The sequence below is a fragment of the Tetranychus urticae genome, chromosome 1 (genome assembly GCF_039701765.1).
Source record: "Tetranychus urticae isolate SD_2017Ah chromosome 1, NJAU_TeUrti_SD_1.0, whole genome shotgun sequence".
Lineage (NCBI taxonomy): Eukaryota > Metazoa > Arthropoda > Arachnida > Trombidiformes > Tetranychidae > Tetranychus > Tetranychus urticae.
Window position 1 is genome coordinate 19436511 of NC_142958.1, and position 21710 is coordinate 19458220.

General features: G+C 31.7%; 1 protein-coding gene and 2 long non-coding RNA genes across 3 annotated transcripts; 1 reads left to right on the top strand and 2 right to left on the bottom strand.

Moving 5' to 3' along the window:
• The first annotated feature begins 1149 nt into the window (after positions 1 to 1149).
• Positions 1150 to 21518, top strand: LOC107372095 (uncharacterized). Its single transcript, XM_089270256.1, has 8 exons — positions 1150 to 1168; positions 2064 to 2197; positions 2340 to 2505; positions 3695 to 3864; positions 9097 to 10397; positions 16353 to 16681; positions 18249 to 18985; positions 19864 to 21518. Coding segments are annotated over exons 1-8 (4251 nt in total). The 5' UTR covers positions 1150 to 1166; the 3' UTR covers positions 21276 to 21518.
• On the bottom strand, positions 3954 to 6426 carry LOC107372098 (uncharacterized). The gene is made up of 4 exons (XR_001570959.3): positions 5800 to 6426; positions 4970 to 5129; positions 4805 to 4875; positions 3954 to 4359 (listed from the first exon to the last, which is right to left on the bottom strand). It is a non-coding gene; the product is annotated as an uncharacterized LOC107372098 (long non-coding RNA).
• On the bottom strand, positions 12271 to 15520 carry LOC112538545 (uncharacterized). The gene is made up of 3 exons (XR_016201019.1): positions 15089 to 15520; positions 13436 to 14935; positions 12271 to 12940 (listed from the first exon to the last, which is right to left on the bottom strand). It is a non-coding gene; the product is annotated as an uncharacterized LOC112538545 (long non-coding RNA).
• Positions 21519 to 21710: the final 192 nt, after the last annotated feature.

A 21710-nucleotide genomic window follows, 5' to 3' on the forward strand; every position in this document is an offset into this window, starting at 1 on the left:
ATTTTCAGCATAACAGCATAAAGTATTATCACTTTGCGTTTCAATTAAAGACCAACATGTTTCCTCTTCTTGTTGATAAACATGAATCATGATCATCATTACTGCATCTTCAAAAAAGATACTATTATTATTCCAATGATAAGAATAGGTAATAACCGTAATCATCCAACTTATTATTGTTTCTCAACGGTTTACCTCAATATTTTTTTCCGTAATCACGTCTAAAACAGTAAAACAAAATGTATCAAGAAAAAAAACTGCATTTTCTGTTATAAAATGAATTAGTGAACCGCAAAAAATGGCATACATTTGCATCAATTTAGCTTACTCACTCCTCCTTCCTCATCTCATCTTAATCATCATCATGGTCAACTTTTACCTGTTTATATACTATCATAATCCGTTCAATGTGAACTCATCAACGTAAAGATTGAGACATTTATTTCAATAACTCATTATTTCTGGCCAATTATACAATTTTACTTACCTTAACGTCACTAAATGTAGGCTTTGATCAACAATTCAAGTGTCAATGTAGATGTCTCAAACCTTTAGTTAATCCATCATCATGAAGTCCATTTTTTCACTCATTTAGTCTGTAATCATCTGATTAAAAATAGTCCCAATCATAATATCATCTCAGTCCATTTGACCATTGAAGCATAATAGATTAAAATCAAATTTTGATCACTTGGAACATTCGTATCTCTTCATTTCAATATCATGATATCACATAATTGCCAGCTATCCAACATTAATCAGTAATTACAGTCTTAATAATGTCACAAGCAGTGGTCAAAGTTGAACAATTTTAACAATAAAAACATTGTTACAAAAAAATGAATAAAGCTATTGGCTAACAACTCCATCTAGGTTTATTACTTCAAAGTTTCCTTCGAGAGAAGAGAGAAGTTTTTCATTGCAAATCTTTTTCACTGTTTTTATTGTTTGTGAAGACGATTGATTATCGTTCATTTACCATAAAGTTAACTTCAACAGATAATTTATTTGCTTGGTTTTGATCAATTGGCGCAATCATTTTTATGGTGTTTTTCACACACACACTCAACATGCAAATGTTAATCTACAGTTAAATCCACTGAGCCGGTAATTTGGTTTCATTTGAAATCTATTGTTGAATCAACTTTGATAATCAACTCATTGTAATGTGCGTCTGTTTCATCAGGTTTTCATTATTATTCAATATGTTTGGGATTATATTACCTTTGATTGTGTCACCTTAGTGTCAATTAATAAATCATAATTAGTGAAAAAAGACAAAAAATGTGACAATTGAAATATTGGAAACATTAAACCTCCCTTTGTATGTTCATCTTTATAGTCATGTGTTCCATTTCTTTTAACAGTAAATTAATGCAAATATGAATAACGTCATTTATTGTCTTCTTTTGTTCAAATCATCACCATCATCAGGATCATCATCATCACCCTCAATGGCTCCATTATATCATTTCATCTCAATTATTGAACCAATCATCTCCGGCATACACAATTATGATCACGGTTGTGACAGTTATTTGTCAAATCTTCTTCTTCATCATTATCATTTCTTCTCTCTCACCTCTCTAACTTATTCACCTTTTTTACCTCTCTTACCTCTTTCTATGTACTATTACAATCAATCAGTCAATTATCTTATTTACGGTAGACTAAATTCAAGTGTTGAGGTCAGGATATGAATAAGAGAGAAGACAAGAAAAGAAGCAGAAAAATGATAAAGTTTATGATTATTTGTAGGAGAGAAGGTAAATGATCGGTTACTTCATTTTTAACCAAATGTTGTTGTCAGCTTTGTTTGTTTAACCTTTTAGTCACAATTTTGCCATGAATCCATTAGCTTAAAATTGCTAACCTCTGTTCATTTCATTTGAACTGTGATTCTCAACTTTTCCTAACCATTTTTGCAGCCATTTTAAGTATAAGCTTTTGTCAAAGTTGCAAGAAATTGTGGTTTTTGTTGATAATAGTGGCCTTAAAATGGTTACACCGACTTTCTGTTTTGTGTTGAAAAAGCTTATCTAACTGGTGCTTTCCGTTTTAAGGTTGAAAATGATACTCAACAGGAATTATGACCAACCAAGGGATCGACCAAGACTCTACCGAACTCATTCAATCAACCATTTTCCTGTGCAAACACCCTCTGGACCAGATTTGTATTCTTATGGATATTCACGAGGTAATGATTGTTCAATTGTGTGCTAATTTTTGAAACAGATAATATTCAACTTTTAATCTTGGTGTCATTAACTTTCATTTTTTAATGTTTTCTTGTGAAATGATGATCTTTCATCTCTTTATTTCTCTTCTTTTGTTGCCAGTTGATCCATTGAAGAGAAATAAACATAATGGATCGGTCAGTGTTTGGACGGGCTACTCAAATGGTGATGAGAATGGTGAAAGAGTCAAACTAAATGGCCAAGTTAATGCAATTCGACTTCAAAGATCTTCATCATTATATCAAAAACAGCTACTCCATCACAAAAGGTTAGTCACTTTACACGAAACAAACATTTCTATCATGATGGAAGGTTTAAATTGAAAGAAAAAGCTGATACAATTGAGTTCCTCCTTTAGTTTCAAGAGTACCTTGCTCATCTCCAAATTATCTTACTAAAATATTAGCGATTCAATCGTTCAAACATAGAGATAGCTCAATAATTGTCTCAATCTACTTTAATCGACAAAATTTACTTTCCCGAGATAGTCGGTCTATTATTAACCTGTTGATAACTGCAATAGCTTTTCCAGCTTTCTTTTTTTTTGGAATCTTGAAATAGATTTGAAGTCCAAGTTACATTAAATTGTTTTCAAAGAGTAAGGTAATAAGAGGCGTCACGAGATGAGCTCAGATTAAGGTTGAGATTTACCGTGTTTCCGCGCATTCTAGCACCGGGCTTAATAATGAAAATTTTCACTTTGCAAGTCATGTTGACACTCATAATTTAGCTCTGTGACTTAAAAATGATTAAAAAAAGCGAGAATCGATAACAAAAAGATATGTATCCAATGTAATAAAAACCAGTTTTAAGTTCATTTTTAAGCCACAGTGCTAAATTATGAGTGTCAACAGAGCTTAAAAGTGAACTCACTCATTAACAAGCTCGGTGCTAGAATGCGCGGAAACACGGTAATTCTCCAGTTCACTATCAGAAGGCGCTTTTAGTGAAATTTAGACAAAAAAATGAAAACAAACATTAATCAAATCTTAATCAAACCTTAATCAAACAAACAATCCAATGTTTAATAAAAAATTTTCAACTGGCTCTTTAATTGGACAAATCAATGGGTTTTTGATTTCCAGTGCCATCTGAGAGTGACCGAATTAATATAATCTCAACTTGAAAAATTTAACATCTTCGTGTTCTCTCTTGTTACCTTACTCTTTGATTGTTTTAAATTTTCATCTTGAAATGTTTTAAAATGGCAAATTCAACTACAATTTGTATTATTTTGTATTTTCGCTGGATCCACCCAAAACTAAAAGAGACTAAAAACCACAATATTAACTTTGATTGCAGACATCAATTTATTCTTGCATGACATTTATTCTTCTTTTTCTTTCCTTTCTTATTATTCGTTTCTTTAAATTTCCGTTTTATCTTTTAATTTTACTCATTAATCATTTTTTTCTCTCGTATTTTTTCTTCTCTCTGGCTGTCGATTCAAACCTCAGCACAACTGATGTGAACCATAGAGGAGAGCGTGTTGTGGCTTTAATGGTGAAAGACGATTCACTGGTAGGCAAGAAAGTACCTTCAACAGTTAAATGGTCTCAACCGTTGTCACTGGATTATTGTTATGATGATAGTTCTATCAGACACACTTCACATGCCATGCCTAAAGGTTAGACCATTATTTGATGTGACTAAACCTACCTTGATAATCAGGTTTCATCATATTTCACTATAAAATAATCCGTAGTAAAATCTGAATTAGATTTGCAAAAGATTCCGTCATTACTTTTTGACAATACAAGGCAATAATCGTAAGCAGTCTCGCATAATTTGACGGGTGCTTTTGACGAAAATGACTGTCATCAAACGTGAGGTCAGTCATAATTCACTAAGAATGTAACGATCAAAATATGGATTCAGATTGATTATCGAAGACGAGTCAAAATATCTGAATTTTCGATCCTGTTGCACACTTTGAACATTTCGTGACGCACTTTAAGACAACACTTGAATCAAGCGTAACCTTTCCATCGTTATAAGTCTAATTTCATGAGCTTCTCTGTATCCTTCGCCAAATCAAACACATTGTCCAGTCTATTTTCTGGTCCTTCGGTTGAACGTCAATATCCTGTGGCACTTTTTGATCCCCAGTAAACCGTAGCACCTAGATTGATGATTACAAATGTTATTTTCATTAATATTACAACCAATTACTGAATCAAACATACAATTAAATTCATTAAGCAAACAAGGTAATCGCGTGAGGACATTTATATATTTACGCAAAGAAGATGAAAAACAATTTAATTATTGTTTCATCCAATTATCATGAAAAAAGCTATAACATTAGTAAATTGTTACAATTATTTAATCAAATTCGCGCTTAATCCTTTCACCTAGCCCTTTAGCTTTTCATTTTTATTAAAAGTTATTCTGGAGCTTCTAATATTTCTCAATTATTTATCTACTCATCATAATCACCATCTAATTAGGATAATTCAAGAGCAGTTAACTTGAAAGTTCAACATTTCCGCTTTTATGATATCAATCCAACAGCAACGGCCATAAGAAGAAAAGGTTGACATTAAAACAGATTTCAAGCCATTTACCTGATCTTTAAATTGTCACCAAACAATAAAACCACAAAATTTAGTGAAAATTATCCTGAAAGTGATTATCCCTGTGTATAAGGCAAAATAATTGACACATTAGCCAGAGTTTCTTAATCAAGATATTAATAGAAATGTTAGGAAGAAAAAAAGTTAAACACTTACCTGACCATTTCAGTTAAACAATGTGTACAAGGTGAAGAGGGACCAGTCTAATTATGTATCACAATCACTGTCCCCATAATTACCATTATCACAATAATCACCATCGTCTTCACCATCATTATCTTCGTCATCATCACCATCATGTTTTTTGTTTATCCATCTTAAAGACATTTAATAGTGTTAAAAGTTTATTATACAAGTCGATGACAATTGTGTTCAGGAAAGCGTTCAAAAAATGGATAGAAGAGAGAGAAACAAAAGAAAATGTAAATCTTAGTGAATACGTTAACATTGAAATAATCAATATGGAAGATAATTTCGTAGAACAATTCTGTTCTTCAACAAAAAAATGGTTGTTACTGTCAAAGGGAAAGCACATCGGATACGCCCGATACGTTCCTTGAGTGTCTTTTCTCTCTCATCCCTCCCATCTTCCATCCTCTTCATCTCTCTCCTTGTATCTTCCTTTACCTTACTTTTCAATCTCCCTTATTTTTTGTTACCTTGTTTGCAGGCTTGTTTTTTTCATCGCAAAATCTAAAAATAAGCCGGTCAGTTTACAAAAAATCACCTTAAATCACCGCAATCACATTAACATAAACATCTATCTTTTTTATGTTTCAATAACGGTTACAGATTTGTTGATAATCATCTTTTCGTCTTTACTTTATCATTCTTGAAAGTTAACATTTTTTTGATTCTCATATTAAACAAAAGCAAATCAGTTTCATTTGAGAACCTCATCTTTAAACATCAACTGTGCCTGTTAACTGGATAACATTTTGCTTGCAACAATCAACAGTTGATACACGTTCGAGTTTTACACTTACCTTGATTCCTTGTTTTGTGTATGTTGTTATCGTGTTACAGTGAAATTTTTGAGCACTTAATTCACTGGTTCCATTGTGATATATCAGGTTGATCATTTTATGTTAACGGATTCTAAATTCCATACGACAGTTTTGTGATTGAACACTACAGTGGATAATAGCACTTGAAACATTTTTAAGGTAAGAAGTTTACACTAAATGTTGCCTTCATATTGGTCTCATTGTTAGTGTAGGTGAGTTTCAAGTGACCAGAATTATGATGAACACGGATCATAATAACTGACTTGAACGACTTCATTTGCTTTTTAGTTATTACCAGCAATTAGTTCTTTTTGTGCAAATAAAATCCATGTTTTTCAAGACGATTGAAGTGTTGTTTAAACTCATCCAAATTCGTATTCATTCACATTGTTGTTTGGTTTAATCTTTTCTTCGTCGGAAAAAAGAAACTTTATTAGCACAAAATAAGACAAATAATACTGATGAATGATTAATTAACTTGGTTAGAAACTAGATTTTCCTTAGAATCTTTAATTTTATGTTATCTAATGGATAAAACAAAAGGATTTTAAGTAAAATTAAAGACGAAACCGGATTGAGAGGGAAAAATTAAGAAACCAGAAAACGTGGGAAACTTGCATTTATAAACCATTTTTTACAATGTAACCCATGAGAAAGACCTAATTGTCATCTCTAGCCAATGAAGATTAAGACGATGACAAAGATTTCAATATGGCTGCAGCAACTCTTTTTGCCATTTTTGTCCGTTTCATCTCGCAATGTTAGATAACTACAATTATATTCATTTTAATATGATTTTCATTTTAAATCAAGTGACATTTTGAATAAATTGTTCATCCCTACATGTGACGATCTAAATCAAATGTTAATTGTGTCTTGGTTTGATTGTGATTTCAACTTTCTCCAAACCTTTTTTTAGCCTGATTTGTGAATGTTGGCTTTTACATTGTTTGGTGAATCCATTTCTCAACCTTTATTCTCTGGATATGCTTGTGATCATGTTTTATGATTTCAATTATTGGAATACAATTGATTACTATGTGCTCAAGTCAATCAATAATTAAATTTAATTGAAAGCTCTCTCACGATAAAATGAGCCTTTATGTTCCAAGTTAAATGTATAATGTTTAGCTGAATAATATTCTTGCAGTTTCATTTTTGAATGGGGTTAACCTTTACCATTGTTGCTATTATTTCCATCAGATTATCAGATCATCATCATCGTCATCACCCAGAAAATCAACTCAACAATTATAACCATCTTTAATTTGATCATCGACCCAATCACTTTGCAAATGAAAATCTAACAAGTGTTCCAAGTTAGCTTATAAATTAATCATGTTCAACACTCAACAATTGAATTTGGTGAGAGAAAATTTTGACTTGTTACTCACGTTGTTGACCCTTCTTGGCTTTTCTTGATTCTCATTTAAATTAATAACTGTTAATCGTAGCTCAATATAAATCAGATAAATAAATCAAAAGTTATTATACCATCTACCACAATTAACTTTGATTTGTATAAATAATAAAAAAGTCAAAGGAAAGGGGAAATAAAAGGTAACATCTTTACCCTTATAATTAGACAAATTTACACTTTTCTTTACCACGATTTAAGCTTTTCAGATGATTCTGATTCTCAATGAATTTTGTTTCATCATCATCATCATTTTCAGCTTTTTTTAACAATTATAATTACCATAATCATAATTAGCTGAATTTACATTCATCAACATGAAAATGGTTAACATTTTTTTTTCTTGCAAAACCAAAACCCAATTTAATTATATCTTGTTGCTATGATTAAATCGCATTTACTCATGATCATTATTGTTCAACAATTAAGACTTGCTCAAGCACCAATCAAGGCAAACAATTTATTCCTCTTGTTTAAAGCTTTTCAACTAATCGACTGTTAATCTGATTAAAATCAACTGTAATATTGAAAAAACCAAAAATCAAATCTTTCTGATTGATATTGTGCATCATGATTCAGTTGTAATTTTCATATTTAAATCATTCATCAGCCAGAAATTGGGTCAACAAATATTACTTTTAACTGAAAAGCCCTTAACAATTGACTAATCTATGTTAATTATCTTGTTTATTAGCTTAATTCAATGTTGTTTACTGTTGATATTTTTTTCCCTATCATTTTAATTTCAAATTTCAAGCAACAAAAAGGTGTGCTTGGCTTTAATTATCTTCTTTACCTAATTAATTAATGAAATAATTTACTTTTACTGTACATTTTTTGTTACAATCTAATAACTGAATCTCTCCATGAAAACAAAAGTTAACCAATTCTGATGATAATTTATAACCAACCTTGTTTGCTGAAAAGTGATTTAAAATGTATAATTAACCAAAAATGTGTAACAAAAGAAAGTTATTAATCTAATGTAGATGTTTTTCCTCGTCTAATCAAGTGTCAAGTATCAACCTTTCAATACTAATTGTCTTTTCTTCATCTATCATGGTAATGATGATTACTATTAATACATTAAGCCTTACCTTTCATCATAAAACCCAATTGAATGTTTCCAGAATAAGGTTTAACAGTTAAGCTCAGCAAAATGAACCTTTTCTTGAATAACAAACTGAAATTATAAAGTCAAGAGAAAAAAGAATCAAAAATGAGAATGAACAAGAAAAATAATGATAAGGTAAAATAAGGTAAGGTTAACTTTGAATGAAAAAAGAGATCATTTTGGGTAACATTTGACTGGTTACCTGGTATGTTGGACTGTGTTTTAAAACCCGTTTTTGTCTAAAGATTGGTCACTTGTAAATGCACTCATATACTCAATAATCATTGCCATTCTTTATTTAAACATCATTTCAATCAAGTTTACAATTTCAACCATTTCTTTGATTATTTTGAACAAAAAAAATATCTGATTCTGTTGACATTTAACCTCTAAAATTGAGTCTGTTATTCAATATCAAACTTGATTCCTTCAATTGAAAACGTGTTTTATTGTTCAAATTGAAACGTATTTTCAACTATTGATTTGTGTTTTTCAATTTGTGATTCCCATTTGATCGACTCATCCATTGACATCATTATTTCATGGGATTACAAATGCTAATTGTTTTGTAGTTACTTATCAATTTGACCAGTGAAAGTATACAACGCTTTAACGATTGATTTTCAATTGTATTACAAATGTATACATTGCATGCAATGGATTACCGTAGTGTTACTAATTGTTGATGACTGTCACTAATTTGCGTTTTGTTTTTCTCTCTCTTTTTTTTCATTATGACCAACAGAAAGTGAACCCTCAAAGGCTAGCCTCAAGAGTCAATCGGTCGCATTTGATGGATCACAATTTAGTGCTTCCTTATTTAAAAGTGAATCACGCGATGGAGTAATATTTGGATTGGTAAAAGCAAATAATCCTAATTACAATCAATATTCAAATTTCACTGGAAATAATGATAGTCAGCAACATTATTCTCGACAGCAACAAAAACAATTACCGGTCAAATTTAATGAATCAAATGTTGGATTGATAAACGGACAATCAAAGCAAATCCTGAAGCAACCAGTAAAAAGTATCAACAGACAGCAAAAGCCATCACCATCGTCATCATCATCATCATCAAGACAACGATCAACTTTATATTATTCAGCCAATTCTTTAGCTGCTCCTTTCCCATCACCACCTCCACCACCACCGCCACCTCTTTCATCACTACCTCCAATACCCTCACACCGTACTTGTAATCCTCGAGCCTCAATACTTAAACGATCAAATACATGTTTACCACCTCGTCGGTACACAGTTAGTACATCTGTTAATGATCCGTATGACCGATGGGCTCGACCATCACACCGGGAATCAATCTATTGCACAGCAATTTACACACCGCCAGAAGCACCATATTCACTACCAACCAACTCAACATTAAAGCCAATAAAGAACGGACCAAATCAGCAAAAGATACGTGAATCAAGTCAATCTAAAAGTTCATCTTCTACTCTCATCAGCCATGGCCGTGATTTAAATCGCAAATCAAGTTGCTCCTATTGTTTACCATTAAAGTTAACGTCTGTTTCAGTCTCACCCACTTCAACTGCAACTCCACCGTTTACACCACCAATAACCAATGTAACTGTCCAATATCATCGGCCCAATGGCAGTTTAAGCAGTGGTGACAATCAAAGTAGTAGTTGTAGTTACACCAGTTCTAGTGATCAAATTAAATCCAAAAGTAAATTAATTAATCCATCAACATCATCCTCATCACCCTCTACTCCATCATCAAAATCAACTTCATCCTCTCAAACGACACAAACTTGTTCATCTCTGAGTGAAAATAATTCCGTTAATAGTGAAACCTCACAATCAAACGGCAACTTTCAACCAACATTGAAATCAACTCACCAACCCATTTCACCTAATGATACTGAATATTCAGCTTTATCAAACGAACATTCAGACAACATTCCTCAGGAAAATCAACCATCTCATATGAGTCCAACCATAATTAAAGAAGTAATGAAAAACATGGCCAAAGGTAAAACGGCCAAAATAACTGATGATCATGAGCTTAAAGAAAACGAAAAGGTAAATAAAAGTCAAATTTGTCTCTCGTTTTCAATCGATGATAAATCAAAGTCTAAGTGCCTTTTGAATCATTAGCCATTAATTGCGCCTCTTGAAACGAAATCAATTCATTTCAAGAAGATTAATCCATTTTTCCTTAATTTTTGAAGCATTTTCTTTCTGGCTTCTCATCTCATTGTTAAACACACAGTTTCATTTGTTATTAACTTGATTACTGTTATTATCATTATTATTACGCACTGGTTAGTTGATTATTTGTTTCCCAGTAAGATGACCTCTTCCGTCCTGTTAACTGTGAGATATTGCTGTGTCCGTCAACAATTAAAATTAATGAATAGTCATAGTAAAAAGTGGTTAGAATAATTTAAACGATGATCATTTTGATGAGAGTTACAGTTACCGACTTGATGCAAGTTTATCATTTTCAATTTTTTATATTTTGTCAACAATACGATTCAAGTTTTACTACCGTTTTATGATAAAACCTGAGTCTTCATGGGAGACTGAAAAAAATAAATAAAAGAGAAATGATCATTTAGATGATGATGGTGGCGAAAAAGAAACGGAAAAATGCCCTTTTATTCAGGTAAACATGGCCATGTTGATCACGCAAGTTGAATCACATCAACAAAAGAAAAAGATGAACGGGAAAAATTTCTCAGGTTAAATTTCACTTTTCCAGGCCACCATGTCAGACTTTATTGTTTACAATCATGACGATCATCACTCTACATATTTGCCCTTTATTTTAACAATCACTGACCAAAATGACCATCTGATAAGCAAGCAGAAAGAAAATGAATTGATAACAATTCTGGTTAGACACACCAACTGTTAACTTGCGATTACTAATAATAGTTCAAACAGCTTCAATCAATAGTCCAATTGAAAGTTTGAATAATGTTATTCAAATCATTTTATGATCTTCTTGATTAACTGTTGAAGTTTACAATCTTTTACGGCAACCTTTTAAGGTCACTTTGATTACTCTGATTATTGCTCTGAACAAACAATTGTTTTTGAAACAATAATCTCAACTGTTGGTGAAAATTTTAGTCCATTTTTTGCTGTTATCATTTATTTTTCCCACAGAATCAAAATATTTTAAATTATGAGACAAATATTTCAAATTGTTGCGTTTCAATACAATCCATTTATAAATTGAAACAATTGAAACATTAACAATTGGAAGGAACCTTTTTTTAAGCTCTTTCTTACATAATTGTTTGTCTCTATCACTTTGTTGTGTCCATCATTTAACCACTTCCCAGTGAAACATCATTATGGATAGGTAATTGTATGTTATTATCATTTGACCTTAGCTATTATTGAAAACCTTTGACCCAGTTTGGGCAATTTCCAGTGAAAATTTTGACGCTTTCCACAGTTAACCTTAAATTGAAACCAATGTTGTGTTGATTTTTGTCTACTTTAATCAACCATCGACATTGTTGTTATTTTTAAATTTTAATCAACTATCCATTTCGAAAGCCACCAACATAGTTGCTTCATAATTATCATAATCATTGTTTCCATTCGTTACTATTAATATTTAACTATCATTATTTTGTTTGCTTGATCCCCGTTTTGCTCACAATTTACTGTCATCAACTTGATTGATATAGTTGGTCAAACTCGCCTGGTCATCATTTAGTTTCTCAATGTTTTTAAGGCCAACTCAAGTAGTGACCCAATTTTGGTGTTTGTACAAAACTCAACCTTTGCTCACATTAAATGTAGAGGATTGCTATTAATGATAAGGTGAGTTTTTACCTCAAGGCGAAGCACACCTTATCCAGAAAAAGCATAAAATATCAGTGGTTCATTGGACAACATATAAAATCATTCAATTGAAAAGCGCAGTCAGTGAAAATCTAGTCAATTTACAGAGTCTATTATTGAATTTAACATTGATTGAACAGTCATTTCAATCAAATTCACTTTTTTTTGTTCAGCTTTTACAATGTTTTCTGATTGAATCCAAACGCCTACAACAATTGATTACTCAAAGTTATTTCTTGAAAATTGTTGAAGAGGTTTCATCTTTATAAAGATAACTATCAGAGTTAACCTTTAGGAACAAATTACATGATGTTTTACAGGTTTACCTTATTCTCTCTTACAATATTCATTTCAAGAAAGGGAATTGACCTTGTTCATTCGGATAGTGACTCCTTATTTTGTAATCAACTTTCTTGATTAACTTGCAATATTAGTTATGAATAACAATTTACTCATTGTCAAAGGGATTAAATATAATACTTGAAATAACAATACAGTATGTGAGAAAGTGCAACATTTTAAATGAAAAATTGTGTTCAATCTGTTTTAAACCTTAATCATTTAAACACTTGCAACATCAAGGTAAGCACTTATTGTATCACAAACGTTTTCTTGGTTCATCTTTGAGTCACTTTAACTATTCAATTTTATAGTTTATATGCATTTGAGTGTAAAATCCGGCCTTTTCTTCCTTGCTTTCAAGTTCTTCTTGGGTTGATTGTTCCATTGATTGTTGTTGGCTTTTTGTCACTTTCTATGCACTTTGACAGGCGAAAAGAATTAGTTAACTTGAAGTGAAAAGTTGAAGAGATTGGACAATAATTGTCTCGATCATGATGACAATCAGTCAAATTTGACACTGTTCAACAATTAGAAAGTGAATTGAGCAAACGGAAAGATGAACAAATTATCTGCTTGACGCAATTTTATCAGTATCGTTAGTCATTTACTGCTGTTTGATTATTCTATATCTGTTTCAGAAAAGTTATTAGCTAAAAATTGAGCAAATGATGCAAACAAATAAATGATTCAAACACTGATCTAAATTGTGAGAATACAAACTTAATACTGGTCATCAGTCTGAACGCTAAGTGTTGATTGTCAAATATATCTATAATCAATCTACGAATAGTCTGCTGGAATCATTATTGAATTGGCTGGCTATAATGATGATAAACTAATTAGATTGGTTTTTTATAAACCAACCAACTAAATGACATTAAAATTTTAGGCAACTAAACCATTTGCATCATTACAATTAACACTTGTCCAATATTTTTAAATCCATCGTGTAGTTATTTTTGAATCCAACTTTCATTGTGTCCGTAATCACTGGTTGTTCGCGACGCAATCAGGTTCCTTGATTATGCTTGATTTATGTTGTATGCAAATCTTTGAATAATTCTTGGGGTCAATTGAGTAGATTTCTGTAATTGAAGCAAAAGTGTATTTAAACTGTCCGGTTGTAGGTTAAATGAGAGTTGGAAAGGAGAGAAAATTGCTCATTTCACTATTCGACAAAAAAACATCAGATTATGCATAAAATATGAGCGTTAATGTGATGTTGATGATGTTTTGAAAGAGAAACGAAGATTGAAAAGTTCTTTTTTTCTTTTCTCATCATTTCTTCCTTCAAATAATGAATCAAAATAGCAATTGATGGTAAAATAGGAAAGAGAGCTTGCAAAATTAAACTTCTCATCTCTTCTCAATGAGTTGATTTGATAGTGATTAATTATTTTTCAAACCATCAAATCTACATCTTGATATTAAAGGATACTAATCCAACAAATAATGAGAGCCTAAAGGTTAACAGTTAGACTAGCCTTTTAATCAATGGGATAATCTTGACTACTTATTAGGTCTTGTGCATTGATCATCACTTGATATTGGCCTTTCCTCAATAAATCGCCCAGGAAGTTTGTTGAAAGACATTAAAATGGATCACATGGAAATGCAGGCTAACTATGAGTAGCTTAATTCAACTCTAATTGTTGAACAGATTCAATCAGAAACAATGAAATACTACAGATTAGGATGAGTGTAGGAGTGGTGGTAAGAAAAAAATGAGTTGAACCTAATTTGAATCATCTTTATTAGAGATGGGCGATTCTCGATTAACCAGGTAATCGATATTTTTAGCGATTCGCGCAAGGGAATCGATTATATCGATGCTTAATCAAGGTAGGAAAATATTAAATCTTGAAGCATTGAACCAAATTTTCCAAGTTCTAGGCTCTTCTTTACATCAATAAAGTACAAATTAATCTTTTGCATTGCACTGAAATCACTGGAAGAGCCAATTATTTTAATTCTGAGTTGCTAAAATTATGCCAATTTCGCTTTTATTTTTTTCTGCAAACATGGAATCGCAAAATTTGTAAATTTTTAGCTCATATGAAGTTTATCGATTCTCGCAAGAACTAATCGATGCTCATTTTCTGAAAAAGAATCGATCCGTATCGATATAATCGAGGTAATCGCCCATCTCTAATCTTTATCCAGTTTCCAAGACAAACCATCAAAAAACAGATTCTTCTTGATCCTTATTTCTTTCTTTTTTTCCTTCCATGACATTTGATGAATATGGTTTAATCAGTTCTCCAACTTGATTACCTATCTAGCTTGATTATTCACATGTGACCCAACCTTTCTTTAAAATATCCTCAATTCTCCATCATCTTATACTCCGTCCATCCTTTTCTTGGTCATTACCATCAACCAATATTTTCAGTAACAATAAGAGTAATGGACGACTGAAAAGAAAAAATCATAAGAATGAATTTAGAACCATGAAATACATGAAAATGGGGGAATATACGAGAGAAGGAGAAAAATGATTGAATTAAGAAGAATTATTCAAGTTTTTTTTTCTTCTTCTTTCATTTATACATTCAACATGGACTTACTAATGAAGTAATTAAGGTTCCACTTTTATCGCCATTAAATCTTGATTCGGCCCAAGTACAGTTATTTTAAGTGTTGTACACATTTAAATGAAGCATCTTGAATAAACCAACAATATAACAATGTAAGGTAACAATCACTTTGAGCACTAAAAAAAGAGAAGAAGAAAGTTGATTGTATAGTTGGTGGTGATGATGATCAAGTTGAGTAGATGATTCTTAACATCAGTAACATGTTTCCATTTTACTTAAATCATTCACAATTCATTTTTGATAGGCACAGTTAACACTTAACAAAAATCATGATACATTTTCAAACGTAAACCTTTATTTTCATGTTTCTCATAAGTTCTCACATTTTCAACTAAACCCATTCGTCACATTTCAAACAAAGAAATGGTTATTTTCCTTCTCCATTGTTCTGCCGCCAATTTTGATCATCTTTGCCATTTTCACATTTTCTTTTCTCAACAAAATATATTATGATTAATTTGTTAACCTAAAAGATAAGCAACTTTGAACTGTTGAATAATTGTCTGTATCAATGCATCTTATTGGTCAAACCAACAAATGATTAAACCGTCAATCCGTTCAAAGCTGATTAATGGTTCATCATCATTTTCATCATCAACCTCATCGACGCCATTAGCTTCACCTTTTCCAATTCAAACTCTACTTTTATCAACATGTAACAATCATACCAATTCATCATTCTCTCCAGGATTTACCAAAGTTTTAATTAAGGTGAATGCTTCATTATATTTGACTGTTATTTTTAAATCCAAATTAATTAACCAGCTTGGATTAACTTGTTTCAAAAAAATGTTCAGTTTTATATTTGATCAACGACTGGAATTTGTTATTGATTAGCAACTTGGTTAACTTGTAACCTTTTGCTATCTCTTTTTCAACTCTAACTTTCTCACCGCAATCTGATTAATTTCAATGAGTAGACGATTTTTTTGCTCTTCATGAGCTATCATTCAACTATGAATGCCAATTAAGAGTTGGCCATTTGTTTAACAGTTAATTTTAATTCACTGTTGTTGGATAAAGAAATTAATTATGAATAATGACATGGTTATCCATATTTTGGATCAATTTTCTTCTTCTCCTTTATTTAGCCCTTTTCCATTTTGGTTGAAATTTAAATTCAATCGTGCTTCTTTGATTTTATCATCGTTTTTAATCATGCTAATCAAAATCATTTCATCTTAACTTGACATTAATTGTTGTAATTAATTTTTTTTCCTCTTTGATTTTACAGATAAGCACAATAAGCCAAACAAATGTTGAACAGATTAAATCATGTATTTCACCAAACAACCTAAATGCCAAAGGATTTTCAGCTAATGAGGGACAGACAAAGGAAAACTCTGACAGTAATGATGAAAATGATAAAAACCAAGTGAACCAGCCACCCTCACCAGACAGCAGACCATCCAAGCCTCCACGGAAACCCTGTTTTAGTGATTCGAACGGATTTGAACAGCAAAATGATAATTTGGTCGAGGAAATATATTTAGCTGCAGAATCCGAACCAGTGATTAAAGAAGTTCAACAATTGGAAAACAAAACAGAGACCAACAATTTAAGGTACCAAAAAATTCAAAATTGAACCCATTATAAAATGCTGTTGAGAAAAAATCAAATTTTCAGTGAAGCTTCACATTATCTCAACGTTACCTGTTGTCATGATTTATATCCTGAACTTTCGAGTCATTTTTTTATCGTTTCATTTTGCTGTTTCAATGTTTTTCAAGTCAGCAGGTTAATTGTTGAAGCTTTATTGTTTTTCTTGAAAATTAATATTGAGTAGATATTTTCAAAAGCTGCTTATTTTGTTTTATTCATTCACTAAACTATCTGGTCATGAGTGGTATCATGAAAGAGCCAACTTTCATGTAGCTAAATTAATTTGTCTTTACACTTTCACTAAGATTTTAATCAAGACTCCTTTCTACTGAGTTTCAGTATATTTTGAATTAAATATGCATTTTAATTTCTTCCTTACGGCTTGAATAATATTCACTTTTATTATCCATTCATTAATAGGAAATTGCATCTTATAATGAACTTTCAATCAACTTTGATCATAATCAAAACACTTTATTTTATCTTGTTAGCTCAATAATTGAAATACAGTGCCAATGAGTCCTTTCCTCAGCTTCCTATTAATCAATGAAGTAAATTATCTTTTTCAACTGTCCATTTCGCTAAAACTGTTACACTAATCTAATCATCAATTTGTCCACAAGCAATATTTCCCTTCAATTAACGCCTTTTTCCCAATCAAAATGTCCAATTATTAATCAAACTTTCAGCTTAACCTTACCTTTATTGCTCCAACTCCTTAACGCGAGTTATTTGTTCAATCTTTCATCTAAATTCATATTCGCGAGACTCTTCTTTCAATATCAAATCCAAAATTATCCCCAATAGGATTAATAAGGATTGAAACAAATCTCTTCAATTGGCTTTGAAGGCATTGGAAGAGTAATCTTTAGTTATTGGTCTTACCTTTTTTCGAACAATCAACTGAGATGTTTTACCTTCCTTTTGATTGACAGTTTCTATTAATGTCTCCTCTCTTTTGTTGATTATTTACCTTTACTTCTTGCATCTTCTGATATGTTGATTCCTTACTCTGGCCTCTTCACGCTCAACTCCTACTCATTACAACAATCAATTGAGACTTATCTTGTTCACAATGCTGATGGTTAACACACCTAATTTTACCAGTTAATAATAACATCAGGTTAAATAGTAATACATACTCTATTCAATTTTCATCTTTACTATCCTCTATTAATTGTGCCTTCATCTTTTGCTATAATTTTTCTTGTTTTCAATTGCTCAAATATTTATTTACCTCAATTTAATTAATAATTAAAGCAATATTGGATAATTATTTCTTCAAAAAATATCTTTCAATTTGATTAAAACTGTAAATTGAAAACGATCAAAACTTGAAGTTATCATGATAAACATGATTGTAAATGTGACTTGAGCATTTAGAATGTTAATCTAATGAAATGAAACAAGATGCTCATTTCTGCATTTTGTATTACCTATTTTTATCTCATTAATTTAATCAATTATGCTTTTATAATGATATTCTTCTAATTAATTTTCTCTCTTTTTTTTGTATTTTTTTCAGTAGAAATGACCTTTCATTGGCTTCTAAACATTTTGTTGTTGTTGCCATCGATTTTGGGACAACTTATTCGGGATATGCGTTTAGTTTCACTCGAAGTCCAGAAGCTATTCATATGATGAGGAAATGGGATGATAGCTGTGATCCTGATGTAAATAATCATAAAACACCAACCATATTACTACTCAATCCTGGTGGGGAATTTCATGCATTTGGAGCAGCAGCTCGAGAAGCTTATCATGGTTTATCATCTGAAGAAGCTAAAGAATGGCTTTATTTTGAAAAATTTAAGATGACTTTACACACAACCGTTCATTTAACCAAGCAAACCCAATTAACTGCTGCCAATGGGAAAAAAGTTGCTGCCTTAAACGTTTTTGCTCATAGTTTGAGATATTTTAAAAATCATGCTCTTACGGAATTAAGTGAACAATGTGCAACCAAAATTGAAGATGAAGATGTACGCTGGGTTGTAACGGTTCCAGCTTTGTGGCGTCAAACGGCGAAACAATTTATGAGAATGGCTGCCTACCAGGCTGGCCTAGCCTCACCCGATAATCCAAGTCAATTGTTAATATCACCTGAACCTGAGGCTGCAGCCATTTACTGCCGTAAATTGAAGATTAATCAACTTATTCCGGAAGGACCAAATAAATCTGGTCGACTCAGTACAAATGGAAATCTTTTTGACCATGAAAAAGATAATAACTCTGAAAATGATCAAGCAATATCAATCAAGAAAGGTATTGAAAGAAACGAGTTTTCCTTGGTTCAATTTTGGTCTCCTTTTTACTCCTTGTTAGCCCTTTTTTGCCTAGTGAAAACCTTTTTTTAGATTTTTTTATTTGCTGAGTTTCTCTTTTTGTTTTCTTATTGATAAAACCAATTGATTGATGTTGATGGTTTGCAGTTGATTGAGATGATCAATTTTTCTGTTCTTTGAATTGGAAAATTTTTAAAGAAAAAGCTCAACTTTTCAATCAACTATTGATGTTGCTATCATCAGTACTTTTATAGTTACGATCATCAGAACTTATACTCATTAGCGGATTCTTTTTTTTCCTTCATTGAGACAGAAATTGAGATAAAATCTTTCAAAGTTTAATTACGATGATACAATTTAATTTTGGCTGGTTACATGTTAAAGATAGAATAATAATGTCTTTTGTTGATTATGGTCTTCTGGTTATCGATACATTATTATTGTGTGATGAAGTTTTTGGGCAAAAGTTCAATGATCCATAATTGTATTTTTTGATAATAATTGTTTAGATGAAAGATAAATAGAAAGATTGACAGATTGTTTAAAGTGAAATTATCATTTTACAATTTGACAAGCTTTTCTCATGCTAACAACACAGAAGAGTTCACATTTGACTAGAAGTTAACCAACCGTTGATCTAGTTAAATTGCTTAATGGATTGTAGCGCTTAACACCCCAATTGTTTAATTATAGTTGTTTATCTCAATTTTTCAGTAGCTGTTGAGGTAGAAAGTGAATAGGTATTGACTTGCATCAATTTTTTCATTCACGTTATCCATAATGTTGATTAAGATCATGAGATTAAATCACAACTTACAACCAGTTTTTACTAAAATTTTTATTCTTTAATTTATACAGGCACCCGTTATATGGTTGTTGATTGTGGCGGAGGAACTGTTGATATAACTGTCCATGAAATTCATGATGATTTACGTTCATTAAAGGAGCTTCACCGTGCAACCGGTTGCCCTTTTGGCTCAACTGGTGTTGACCGTGAATTTGAAAACCTATTGGAGGATATATTTGGTGCTAAATTTTTAGACGATTTTCGCATTAAATTACCTTCTGGTTATGTCACTTTAATGACTACCTTCGAAGGACGCAAAAGAGCTGCAAATACAATTTCAACAACTCCGTATAATATTTCTTTACCCTTTTCATTTATTCAATCAGTTCGTAAATGGAAAGGGTCAGGAGTTGACTCTATTGTTAAAAAATATGGTTCCACTGATATCTCTTTTGATCCAAGGCTTGGCATACTTCGTCTTTCTGCCACGATGATGCGTAAGCTTTTCGAGCCAACCTGTGAGAAAATTGTTTCCCAAATAAATTCAATTTTGGAAAGTAAAAACTGTTGCTCCGGTGTCTGTGATGGAACCAATTTGGGTTACCTTTTTTTGGTCGGTGGTTTTGCTGAAAGTCAACTTTTACAAAGCTACATTCGATCAGCATTTTCTTCTCGTCTTCGTGTAATAATACCGCAAGGTGTTAGCTCCTCCATACTTCGTGGAGCTGTACTTTTTGGTCTTGATCCATCCATTATTTCGGTTCGTCGATCTAAAATGACCTATGGTATTGGTATTCTTAATCGTTTTATCCACGGATATCATCCTCTATCTAAACTTGTTGTTCGAGATGGAGTTGAATGGTGTTCAGATATATTTGATAAATTTGTTCTTACCGATCAATCAATTTCGTCTGGTGATATTGTTACTCGAAGCTATACTCCTGCCAAAAATGGTCAAAAATTTACCGTTCTCAATATTTATTGTTCTGAGCGTGATGACGTTAGATTTATCACCGATGAAGGTGTCTATCGTTGTGGTACTTTAGTATTGGATTTAGATGATTTAAATGGCTACCCTGACAGTGATGGTGTAAATTCAAAAGTGGATAAAATTAATGGAAAGAAAAATATTAAAAAAATTAACTCCAGCCAACCATTAACTGAAGATCAAAAGCAAAGAATCAATGGAAAGTTAAAATCAGGCTCATCAAATGATGATGGTAACACTGCTGACGATGACAACAGTGACAATGATAATAATCATGAATCTCGTAAAAAGAAGAAGGAATCCGATTCACCCTCAACAACACCACCACCAGTTCCTCCACCATTGCCACCGCCATCATTAGACTCTAGTATAAAAAATCGTGGACGTGAGATCCAAACCAACATGATTTTTGGTGATACAGAGATCAAAGTGACAGCCATTGATGTACAATCAGGACGAAAAGTTAGAGCAGAAATAGATTTTCTCAGTCAATGATTAATTTGCAGTGCATCTTCGTTGCCGTGATTACCAACTGCATCAAAATGTAATCTTAATCTGATATTCAAATCGTTTGTTTTCCAGCAACTTTGTTCCAAGACGTGCCAAAACGCGAATCAATGATATAATATTCAAAAAACGTTTTTCATCCTATTTTATCACCATCTTATCTTTGATTTAAAATTTTGTAAAAAGCATTAAATTTTAAAAAATATATAAATAAATATTGTTAAAACTGAATCCTAATACGGTTAAACAATTGAAAACGTTGCAAAATTCAAGTGATTATTATCGTAATAAAACTCGGTAGTCAAGATAGATTCCTAACTTAAGCTTCGGGCTTGAATTACACCGTTTCTTTTCAATATCTCGCTTTTGGTAAACAATGAAGAAATGAACTTGAAATCGCTGAATAGTACCAATTTGCGCTAA